General features: G+C 42.1%; 3 protein-coding genes and 1 long non-coding RNA gene across 6 annotated transcripts; 3 read left to right on the top strand and 1 right to left on the bottom strand.

Moving 5' to 3' along the window:
• Window positions 1–869, bottom strand: LOC124326830. 2 transcript variants are annotated; one of them, XR_006915879.1, is made up of 4 exons: window positions 649–869; window positions 374–495; window positions 179–309; window positions 1–83 (listed from the first exon to the last, which is right to left on the bottom strand). It is a non-coding gene; the product is annotated as an uncharacterized LOC124326830 (long non-coding RNA). The 2 variants fall into 2 exon arrangements; XR_006915878.1 differs by having other exon boundaries at window positions 72–309.
• Window positions 870–1,675: 806 nt separating this feature from the next.
• Window positions 1,676–4,026, top strand: LOC124326116 (chymotrypsin-like protease CTRL-1). Of its 2 annotated transcripts, XM_046784760.1 has the most exons (8): window positions 1,676–1,900; window positions 1,965–2,181; window positions 2,279–2,457; window positions 2,538–2,630; window positions 2,737–2,876; window positions 2,949–3,182; window positions 3,528–3,767; window positions 3,827–4,026. In XM_046784760.1, the coding sequence occupies exons 1-8, from the start codon at window positions 1,717–1,719 to the stop codon at window positions 3,902–3,904; spliced, it is 1,365 nt and encodes a 454-aa protein (XP_046640716.1). In that variant the 5' UTR covers window positions 1,676–1,716; the 3' UTR covers window positions 3,905–4,026. The 2 variants fall into 2 exon arrangements, with proteins under 2 accessions (XP_046640716.1, XP_046640715.1); XM_046784759.1 differs by having other exon boundaries at window positions 1,684–1,900; window positions 2,949–3,767.
• Window positions 4,027–4,277: 251 nt separating this feature from the next.
• LOC124326220 (transmembrane protease serine 9-like) lies at window positions 4,278–6,218 on the top strand. Its single transcript, XM_046784933.1, has 6 exons — window positions 4,278–4,497; window positions 4,657–5,001; window positions 5,070–5,162; window positions 5,221–5,390; window positions 5,458–5,949; window positions 6,072–6,218. The coding sequence occupies exons 1-6, from the start codon at window positions 4,392–4,394 to the stop codon at window positions 6,153–6,155; spliced, it is 1,290 nt and encodes a 429-aa protein (XP_046640889.1). The 5' UTR covers window positions 4,278–4,391; the 3' UTR covers window positions 6,156–6,218.
• Window positions 6,219–7,517: 1,299 nt separating this feature from the next.
• Window positions 7,518–9,306, top strand: LOC124326269 (chymotrypsin-like elastase family member 2A). Its single transcript, XM_046784998.1, has 6 exons — window positions 7,518–7,736; window positions 7,821–8,186; window positions 8,255–8,350; window positions 8,423–8,580; window positions 8,650–9,009; window positions 9,077–9,306. Exons 1-6 carry the CDS (start codon window positions 7,652–7,654, stop codon window positions 9,155–9,157), a joined length of 1,146 nt encoding a protein of 381 aa, XP_046640954.1. The 5' UTR covers window positions 7,518–7,651; the 3' UTR covers window positions 9,158–9,306.
• The last annotated feature ends 231 nt before the right edge of the window (window positions 9,307–9,537 follow it).

Genomic DNA, 9,537 nt, shown 5'->3' with positions numbered 1-9,537 from the left:
CAAAAGAGTAATTTTAATCAACCCTGGCTGAGTCAACGGCAAGAGAAACGAGTTTGAGTCAACTGCCTATCTCCGGAATAATCCTACCCCGTACTATGTCAAGATTTATAAAAAACAGAGATCAATATAAAACTCACCAAACAGTCAAAGAGGAAGAATAGAGATGAATTTGTCCTACCTTTTTGCCTGGGAAAGATAGCCATGAGTCATCCACAGTCCACACTCCGGCCATTCACAGAATATAAAGTTGATTCCACCAGGATGACCTCGACATTGATAATTTCTCCAATCAAGGGAGATGTTGTTTTTCTTAATAAAAAATAATAATTTTGTTACGAAAATTATTAACAGAAACAATAACAAATATCATTACTCAGGTGATGACTGAAACTGCTGAGATTTCTGCTGACGACAGGTCAATACCAGCATAATGCAGAACTGACTGATCTTGTCGTTATGATTTATTGATTATGATGGCTAGCTCTCACCTCCAACCTGCGAAAAGGAAAAGGTTACCAGTGTAAATAATAAATGGCAAATCAACTGCCACGCAAACTAACCACTTCACAAATTTGAAATTTTGAACAGGTTTAACTCTTCAATTAGAGCTTCGACAATCAATGCATTCACACCATTAGTTTTATCTACCTATTTAACAGTATGGAGTGAAGATGTTGTTGAAGAGCCACGACATCAGAGTTGACAACCAAATTTTCGAGATTTAATTTGTTGTGCTATTTTTCGTGCAGCCGCGTGTGAGTTCCAATAAAAGGGGCTAATCATTCTTTCTCCTTGTCATGGTATAAGACTCTAAGATTCCTACACCATTTTCCTTGTAATCTTAAACTTTTTCCTTTGTCTCTCCATAGTCTCTCTTTCGAAACTATCAAACAAAGATGAAAGAAACAAGAGAAAGCAGACGACACATCGTCTTCTAATTTGCATGATTGATATCGATGGAAATGATAAAAATCGATCCTAAAGGACTTGGAAATCAATATTATATTTTTAAAAATGATTCATTTAGCGCATTCAAAAAAATATATGTTTTCATGAATTTTCACTTAACCATTTCTTCAACTCCGTGGAAGGAACGACAATTAATTTAAGACGATTAAAAGCCAAACATCCCCAAATTCCCCCAAGGTTAACCTTATTTGCAAATAATTTTTTAAAATTTCAAACACGGGAAATAAAACCAGTAGGGATACAAAAACAAATAACCCGATGTTATCATCTTCATATCTTATCGTACATAATGCCCTTCGCGCGGTGCTGTAAAACGAATTGAATCGTGTTTTTTATTTCGAAATGAAAGAGGCCATTTTTCTTTTGTGATTAGAGTTTCAAAGGTAATCACCAGCCATATACTTTCAAAAGAAATGAGGCCCCAATAAGGAAAATTACGAGCGCAGTAAACAACAAGTTGGGATTTTGGCGCTGCTAGCCAATAAAGTGAAACGAACGTGCCGATCAACAGAATAACGTTTCAATTTCACAATATTGCACGATCAATGGAAGCGGCATTTTCAAAAGGTAATAGTAAACAATTTAGAGGAATATAGCTACCTCGTGAACCTTGCGATTAAATATATCCTCTTCATTTTATTGGCTTATTGCGTAGTTGAATAATCCAGTCAAGTCGAAGGGCTATATAAGAAACGTTGAATTTGAGAGTCAGCGCGTCATTGGCTCCTGTTTTCATAGCTGATTAGCATGTCTGTCAAAAGCATCAGATCTAACTTTGCTCTTACGGTCGTCAGCATCTGTGTGGGTGTGGCCACTTTGGGTTTCTGTTCGGTTATTCCGCTGGCGTCTTCAGTTACTAACGTCGTCGTTCATCCGCTCTCCGTCAAGGGCCTGTCGTCAACAACTTTAGACGATCCAGCTGTTTCAAATGGTAAGTTACGTAATAAATTCACATGCATAATGCTTATCAATTAATTTAACTTTTATAATGGCAGCGGAGAGATCTTCGTTTGCCGATTGCGGAGTGGCCAATGATGTCAATCGCATGGTCGACGGAAAGATCGTCGGCGGAGTAGAAACGGCCCCCAACGAATTTCCGTGGCAAGCCTACCTCCAGGTAGAAATGGAAAGTGGCAAGATCTACAGTTGCACAGGAAGTTTGGTGTCTGAACGATGGATTCTCACGGCGGCCGCCTGTGCGACAGTACCAAAGTGAGTCTATCCATATTAATTATTTAACTGCGCATCCAGAAATGAATTGAATAATTGACTTTGTTTCTTCTGCTTTGATCCGGCCGCATTTAAACAGCGAAAAAACAAAGTCGATCCTCGTCTACCTGGGATTGCACAATCGCTCGAGTTTATTCACCGAGGCGAATGCCAAAATGTACGAGGGAAAAGGCCTATTGGTTCACAGTGGATGGGATTGGGACACGGCCTTTGACAATATTGCGCTCGTCTATCTCTATACCGCCGTCACCTTTACCCGTAATAATTATTACAATCATTTGTTCGCAATTTGTTCCTATTGAATTCAAACCCATGCAACAATTTCTATTATTAAACAGAATACATCCGCCCAGTTTGTTTGGCCAATCCAATCGAGCCGAGTTACGCTGGCGAGTATGCCACCGTTGCCGGATGGGGTAGAACTTCTGATGGTAATAACAGGGTTTTTATATCTCTCGCCAAAACATCTATTATTACATACGTACAATACCAATTATACCAACATGAGCTGGTGATCTTGTATTTGTTGGCTTCAAGGTTCTACTAGCAGTAGCCAGGTTCTCCGTAAAGTGACGGTTCCGGTCATCTCCAATTCCCTATGCCAGTCGTACTACAGCGTCCCTATTACGGAGAGTATGATGTGTACCAGTGGAGGAAATAGTAACGGAATATGCGGGGTAAGCCATTTTTTTTATTCGCCACTTCACCGAAATGAAAATACAGAATAATTTGACTTGCAATTGAAACAGGGCGACAATGGCGGGCCGTTGAATTTAAAACAGCCGGATGGAACGTGGAAACAGATCGGGATCGCTTCCTTCTGGTCGGCCGCAGGTTGCCAGATGGGTTACCCTTCCGGCTACACAAGGTTGAGCTCCTATTCGACGTGGGTCCAGCAAATCATCGCACCAGGGTCCGACTTTAGCACCACCCCTTTGATGATTCGGACGACGACAACAATTAAAACGACACCGACAACAACTCAAACAGCCTCGACGGATGCACCAACCGACGCACCAACCGACGCTCCAACCGACGCTCCAACCGACGCACCAACCGACGCACCAACCGACGCACCAACCGACGCACCAACCGATGCACCAACCGACGCACCAACCGACGCTCCAACCGACGCACCAACCGACGCACCAACCGACGCACCAACCGACGCACCAACCGATGCACCAACCGATGCACCAACCGATGCACCAACCGACGCACCAACCGACGCACCAACCGACGCACCAACCGACGCACCAACCGACGCACCAACCGACGCACCAACCGACGCACCAACCGACGCACCAACCGACGCTCCAACCGACGCCCCAACAACAACTCAAACTATTACCCAGTCAACTTCAACAAAAAGCCCAACAACGACGTCCACCGAGACGACTGTAAGGACGACTCAGAAGACAACAACCCCAACCACTACGACATCAATTACCAACCCATCACCGACAACTTTCAGCTGTGCTGGTAAAGCCAACGGCAACTACCCCAATCCGGAATCCAGCTGCTCCAATACATTTTACACGTGCTCAAACGGCAACGCCCATCTCTTCGTAAGTTATTCTACATTGAAATCAAAGATAAGTGGATCTAATTCTTCATTTCGTTGCAGAACTGCCCTTCTAATTTGGTTTATCGGGAGGAAATTGGCGTCTGCGATTATCCTTCCAACGTCGCCGGATGTCATTAAGAAATATCCTGGAAATATCCGATTCTGATTTAATTTTCCAATCGATTGTCGATTTTCTTGGCTGCAAGTCAAGAATGTATTAATCACTTCCTATCAATTCCAATAAAGTAGTCCATTACGTATTACTGCATTCGTGAATTTTTACTCGACAATTGATCATGTAGCTCCGTAGAAGGAGCATCAGCATCTGTTTAATTCAATTCAATCATGAACTATATGTAGCCTATACGCCAATGTTTTGTGCAATCGAATTCCAGAAGAAAAGGCAACTTTTTCACCAAGGTTATTATATTAGCGCATAATTATAAATTGCCTAACACATCACATATCTCACGACGCGCAGAAAATAGAAAATGAAATATAGAAAAGTCCATTTGGGTCACCAGTTGAAATCTGAACGGCATCAGCATAGCACAGTCAACGACGATCCTGGCCATCAGTCGCAAGTGTCTAATAACCGGCCGTTATATTGTTTGATTGTTTCCAAATGGCCATTGCCAATAGTAATAACTCGTCCAGCGTGTTTTCCATTCTACCTTTATTTTATGTTATTATCCTGTTATTATCCCTGGCAGGTGAAACTCATCAAAAAGGTAATTTAACTAATTGATTTGATCTTCTTCTATTTTAAATGGATTTCTGTTTATTATTACACAATTATTAATCAATTAATTATTAAGTAATTACACAAATTATTCAATTGAAAATTGACATTTCCAATTGATTTCTGTTAATATTTATACGTACAACAGCTCCGGTTCAATGCGGACGGCCGAATTTGCTGTTCAACGAGTTCCCGTGGGTGGCTCACCTCCTCGTTCAAAATCCCAGCGGGAAATATTTCACCTGCGGTGGGACGCTCATCAGCGACCAGCACATCCTCACGGCCGCCCATTGCATCGTCGAAGACGGCACCGACAGACTTTTCAGCCTCATCAACATCACCCTGGGCTCCCGTGACGTCACTCCCGGCAGCAGCGACCGCGCCCATCACCAAATCCTCAACTGGAAAGTTCTGGCCGTCCCGGAAATTACCGCCAACCTGCTGGAACACGACATTGCCGTCATTTTACTATCGAAACCCGTCATTCTTAACGGTAATAAAATTAATTCTAATTGATTTAAATTTAAATGAATTAATTCACGAATTAAATAATTGGATTAGATTACGTCCAGCCGGCCTGTCTGCCGTTCGCTCACGATCCCGATCAAGTCAACGATTCCGTCGTCTTTACCGGATGGGGCCAATCAACCGGAGGTTTATACAATTAAATTAAATCAATCAAAATAAATTTTCGTATTAATTGCGTCATCAGATCACCAGTGTTGCCTGCGGGAATCCAGTCCCGTTTTGCGTCGAGTCAACACGACCGTCATCTCTTCGTTCGGGAGCGACGGCCATTGCCAAAAGTTGGCCGGAGTTGGGCCCTTCTCCGGCGACAGTGTCATCTGCACCGATGGATCCCAAAATCGTCGCTTCTGTTACGTAATTTTATATTTGATCAAAATTAATAATAATCTTAAAATATTTGTAAAATTGTAATTTAAATCAGGGCGACGATGGTGGGCCGTTGAATTATTACAACCCAAAATTGGACAGGTGGTTCGTCGTCGGAGTGGCCGGAAGAGCCAATTCCGGAAGCTGCCGGATGAAAACCAGCAAGCGGATGAACGATAATAAAAGGCCGAACCTTCTGACCCGCGTCCGCAGTCAACTGGATTTTATCCGCGACCATTCGGGCGTGGTTCCGCCCAGCAAATTGGCCGATTTCAAATCTCCCGCCACTACTAATAAGATGAGGAAGAATCGGATGAGGCAATTCCCGACGTTATTACCTGAGACTTACACGACGAAATCAACAACGTTGAAAACGACCATCAGTTGGCCAACTGGTCGGCCAACTTGGCCGACGAAAACCCATGACGTGATGCCGTTGCACGAAATGGGCGAATTCAGTTGCCTGGGCAAATCGTCTGGAAATTACCCGACGGCTAGTTGCTCGCCGAATTTCTTCATGTGCTCTCAATACAATTACCACACCTTCGTGAGTATATACATTTAACCTCGAAAGACTAAATAGATTGAATTATTCATAGATTTTTTTTTACGAAATAATAAAAGTGGGACATATTTAATTTGCATTAAATTTGATTGATTGATTGATAGACGTGCTCTAACGGATTGGTTTACCGGCCGAATATCAACGCCTGCGATTGGCCTTCCAACGTCCCCGGATGCAACAGCAATTAATTCTAATATTAATATTAATCAGCAAATCATTTTATTATCTTCTTATTTTTCTGATGTAATTTCTTGATACGAAAAATACAGAAATTTTATTATTTTCTTCTTTTCATTTAATAAATTATCTTGGGGATTAAATGTCTATCTTTTTATTTCTTTTCTGCTGACGCAAGCAAATTGAATTAATAGTTTGAAAGGTGCAATCAGTAATTTATAACCTTCATTCTATACAGTTTGCCCAATCCACTGCTGATCCTTGATTGCGCCACTTTTATTCTCGGCTCTATTATAGTTGAGATAATTAAAATGCAAAAGGACTTTTTAATGTTTCATAAGATAGTCTTGTCTCTTGTGGCGTGTATTTCATTGTACGCTGTATACAGCGTATTACCCAATTGGAAATCACTTTTGTGTAATTGAGTTGCTGGAGCCAATAATAGTTTAAGGACGACGTATGCTAATTTCAAGGATTTAATTTACCTAATTATTCAAGCGCCGGTATAAAAATGGGGAGCGTTATAGCTCAAATCGCCACACACATTCCAACTGCCCAGCTGTTGATATTCCAACACATTTAAATCACATTAAGCGCTTCTCGCCTTTTCTTTTGTTCTAACGAGGACTGAAATAATCATTTTCTAACAAAAATGGAAAGGGTATCATTAACATGTTGAGCTGCTAGCTATTTAATTGACTAATTTAATGGCTTATTTCAATTATGACACATTTTGCAGGGCTCAGATCCAGTCAAAACGGTGAAACCTCCTAAAACTTCTCGGTTGTGTAATCAATGAGAAGCTATCCAAAGAACCCCGCATCATTATCTACATATAAACCCGCACAACGACACTTTCGACTTATCCGATATTATATCTACTGGCGCCAATTTATATTGCCTTGTTTATTTTTAAGTAGCCTGAACCAGTTATTTTAGTAAGAGTCGGGGAGAAATGACGTGCTGTAGACTTCAGCAGATGGCGTTGATTCTGGCTTGATATTAAACATAATATTCTTTTGCAATTTTGTTTTTCTGTTCTTATTTTTAAATGATGAGCATATAGGGACGGAATTTGCCAACTTAAAATGAAATTCATTGCCGGAAGGTAATATGTCGTCAGTCCTGTAATTCTTGATTCTATATCGATTCGTGGAACTTACGTATTTCGGTGTCGGAATAATATTTAAGCTTCCCCCTATTTAACAAATTCTTTTCAGATAATAAAAAACACAATGGCGCATATGAAAAGCGGTAGCCATATTACGAGTGTGATTATTTAGGGCTTTAGTCAATATCTCGCATTTATAACGCGAGATTAATAACGAAACCAGCACCGGGGAATTAAAAAAGTCCACAACTATAATTTTCCTTATCAAACAGGAAATGAGACCACATCAGATCTGAGCCAAAATGTTCTGCCTATTTAAACTGAGCCGCCAGCGATGTACAGTCACGAGTATTCCGGGAGCTATCGTCTGCACTTGAACAAACTCTACAACCAACAATGGCCAGCAATCAAATTCGTATGGCCGGCCATTTCCTAGTCCTGGCCGCTCTGCTCTTCCTGGTGCATCCAACTCACCAGCAAGGTAATCAACTATCATCTGATTTCATTATCAAATGCAGATCTTAATTCTATTAAATTTGATGTATTATTCTTCACTTGAATACAGATGTTGAATGCGGACGATCGATGGTCACTTCCAGGATCGCTGGAGGCTGGGAGGCCACGCCCAACGCCTTCCCCTGGATGGCCCACCTGAAAGTCAAATTCTGGAGCGGCGACGCTGCCGAATGCGGCGGAATTCTCATCGACGCCAATCACGTCCTCACGGCGGCCCATTGCCTCTTCGGAGTCATCAGCGTCAAAGTCACGCTGGGCGCTCACGACGTCACTTCTCCTCCACTCTCATCGTCCAATCAGCAAATCTTTGACGTCAATTCCGGTTCTAATTTGAAGTCTCATCCCGATTGGAATTACGGCCAAGTCGAGGACGATATCGCCCTCATCCGGCTCCCCTATCCCGCCTATCTCAACGGTATAATTATTTTAAAAACATTAACGTTGAATTTAAAATGATATTAATGATTGCATTATTATATTCAGAATTTGTTCAGCCGGCTTGTCTGCCTTTTGCCGGTGATTCCGATCAAGTCAACGATCCGGTGGTCCTGGCCGGATGGGGAAACTTCTCCAGTACCGGTAAATTCAATTCACTTTTGATTTAATTATAGATTAGATTTGCCATTCAAATGCCTGTATCATTTGATTTAGTGGACAGCGGATTTAGTCCGGTTTTGCGCCAAACGGAGACGACCGTCATCTCTTCTTTCGGGACTAACGGCCAGTGCCAGCAGACGGCCGGATTGGGCTCCTTCTCCGGCGAAAAGGTCATCTGCAGCGACGGATCTCAGGGGCGTCGCTTCTGCTACGTAAATTACCAATTCTGTTATATGCAAATTTCTGAATTTTATAGAAAAAATTTGAATTGATGTGAAAAGGGCGACGACGGTGGTCCGATGAATTTCTACAACGCCGAATGGGACCGGTGGTTCGTCGTCGGAGTGGCCGGAGTGGGTGACAGTTCCGTCGGATGTCCGACGGCCAGGAAACCCAACGTCTTTGTACGTGTCAGGGGATACCTGGACTGGATTGGAGGCATCACCGGATTGAAGCCCATCACAACCACAACAACAACCACCACAACAACAACAACCACAACAACAACAACCCCGAAACCGACGACCCGCGACCCGTCCTGGTTCGATTGCACGGGCAAAGTGGACGGCAACTACCCCAATCCGGCCTCCACTTGCTCCAAAACCTTTTACATGTGCTCCAATGGCGACGCTTATCTCTTCGTAAGTGAATTCAATTCATTTTATATTAATTTTCTTTAATTTAAATGTAATTTTTTGGTTTGTATAGACCTGCGCTCAAGCGGGAACCATTTACCGGCCAGACATTTACGCTTGCGATTGGCCTAGCAACGTTGCTGGATGCGCTTAATAGCCTAGATGATGAGGATGATCCAAAATTCAATTCGCCCTTCCTATAAATCTTTCCAATTATTTTATTCATCTGAAATTGACGTCATAATTGAGTTCTAATATTCCTGAATATGCACAAAAAAATTGTTAATACACTAATAATTAAAAGCGTTTGATATCGCCAGTGAAATTTTCCAGTATGATTATTCCGTATTAATGCGGAAGTCAAATGTTGACACGTCAATCTCGTTGCACCATATGTGTGCATCAAAGCTGTTTCGTTACCCCGTGCACGCAATCTAAATATAATAGCCAGTCTAGTCAAATCACAAAGGTCAATCACGATAACGAGGCCGAGATGATGATAAAGGGGCAAACCAAAACTGAAACTGATTCGAT

This window comes from Daphnia pulicaria, chromosome 2 (assembly GCF_021234035.1).
Source record: "Daphnia pulicaria isolate SC F1-1A chromosome 2, SC_F0-13Bv2, whole genome shotgun sequence".
Classification (NCBI taxonomy): domain Eukaryota; kingdom Metazoa; phylum Arthropoda; class Branchiopoda; order Diplostraca; family Daphniidae; genus Daphnia; species Daphnia pulicaria.
Note: the sequence above shows the minus strand (reverse complement) of the source record. Positions and strands in the feature narration are given on the sequence as shown.

Excerpts from the sequence above, each read along its gene's own strand:
- LOC124326220 (XM_046784933.1), top strand. The coding sequence starts at position 4,392 with ATGGCCATTGCCAATAGTAATAACTCGTCCAGCGTGTTTTCCATTCTA. Across the intron at positions 4,498-4,656 it reads AGGTGAAACTCATCAAAAAG|CTCCGGTTCAATGCGGACGG; the intron begins GTAATTTAACTA and ends TACGTACAACAG. Across the intron at positions 5,163-5,220 it reads ATGGGGCCAATCAACCGGAG|ATCACCAGTGTTGCCTGCGG; the intron begins GTTTATACAATT and ends TTGCGTCATCAG.
- LOC124326116 (XM_046784759.1), top strand. The coding sequence starts at position 1,717 with ATGTCTGTCAAAAGCATCAGATCTAACTTTGCTCTTACGGTCGTCAGC. Across the intron at positions 2,458-2,537 it reads TACCGCCGTCACCTTTACCC|AATACATCCGCCCAGTTTGT; the intron begins GTAATAATTATT and ends ATTATTAAACAG. Across the intron at positions 2,877-2,948 it reads ATAGTAACGGAATATGCGGG|GGCGACAATGGCGGGCCGTT; the intron begins GTAAGCCATTTT and ends CAATTGAAACAG.
- LOC124326269 (XM_046784998.1), top strand. The coding sequence starts at position 7,652 with ATGGCCAGCAATCAAATTCGTATGGCCGGCCATTTCCTAGTCCTGGCC. Across the intron at positions 8,351-8,422 it reads GGGAAACTTCTCCAGTACCG|TGGACAGCGGATTTAGTCCG; the intron begins GTAAATTCAATT and ends CATTTGATTTAG. Across the intron at positions 8,581-8,649 it reads AGGGGCGTCGCTTCTGCTAC|GGCGACGACGGTGGTCCGAT; the intron begins GTAAATTACCAA and ends TGATGTGAAAAG.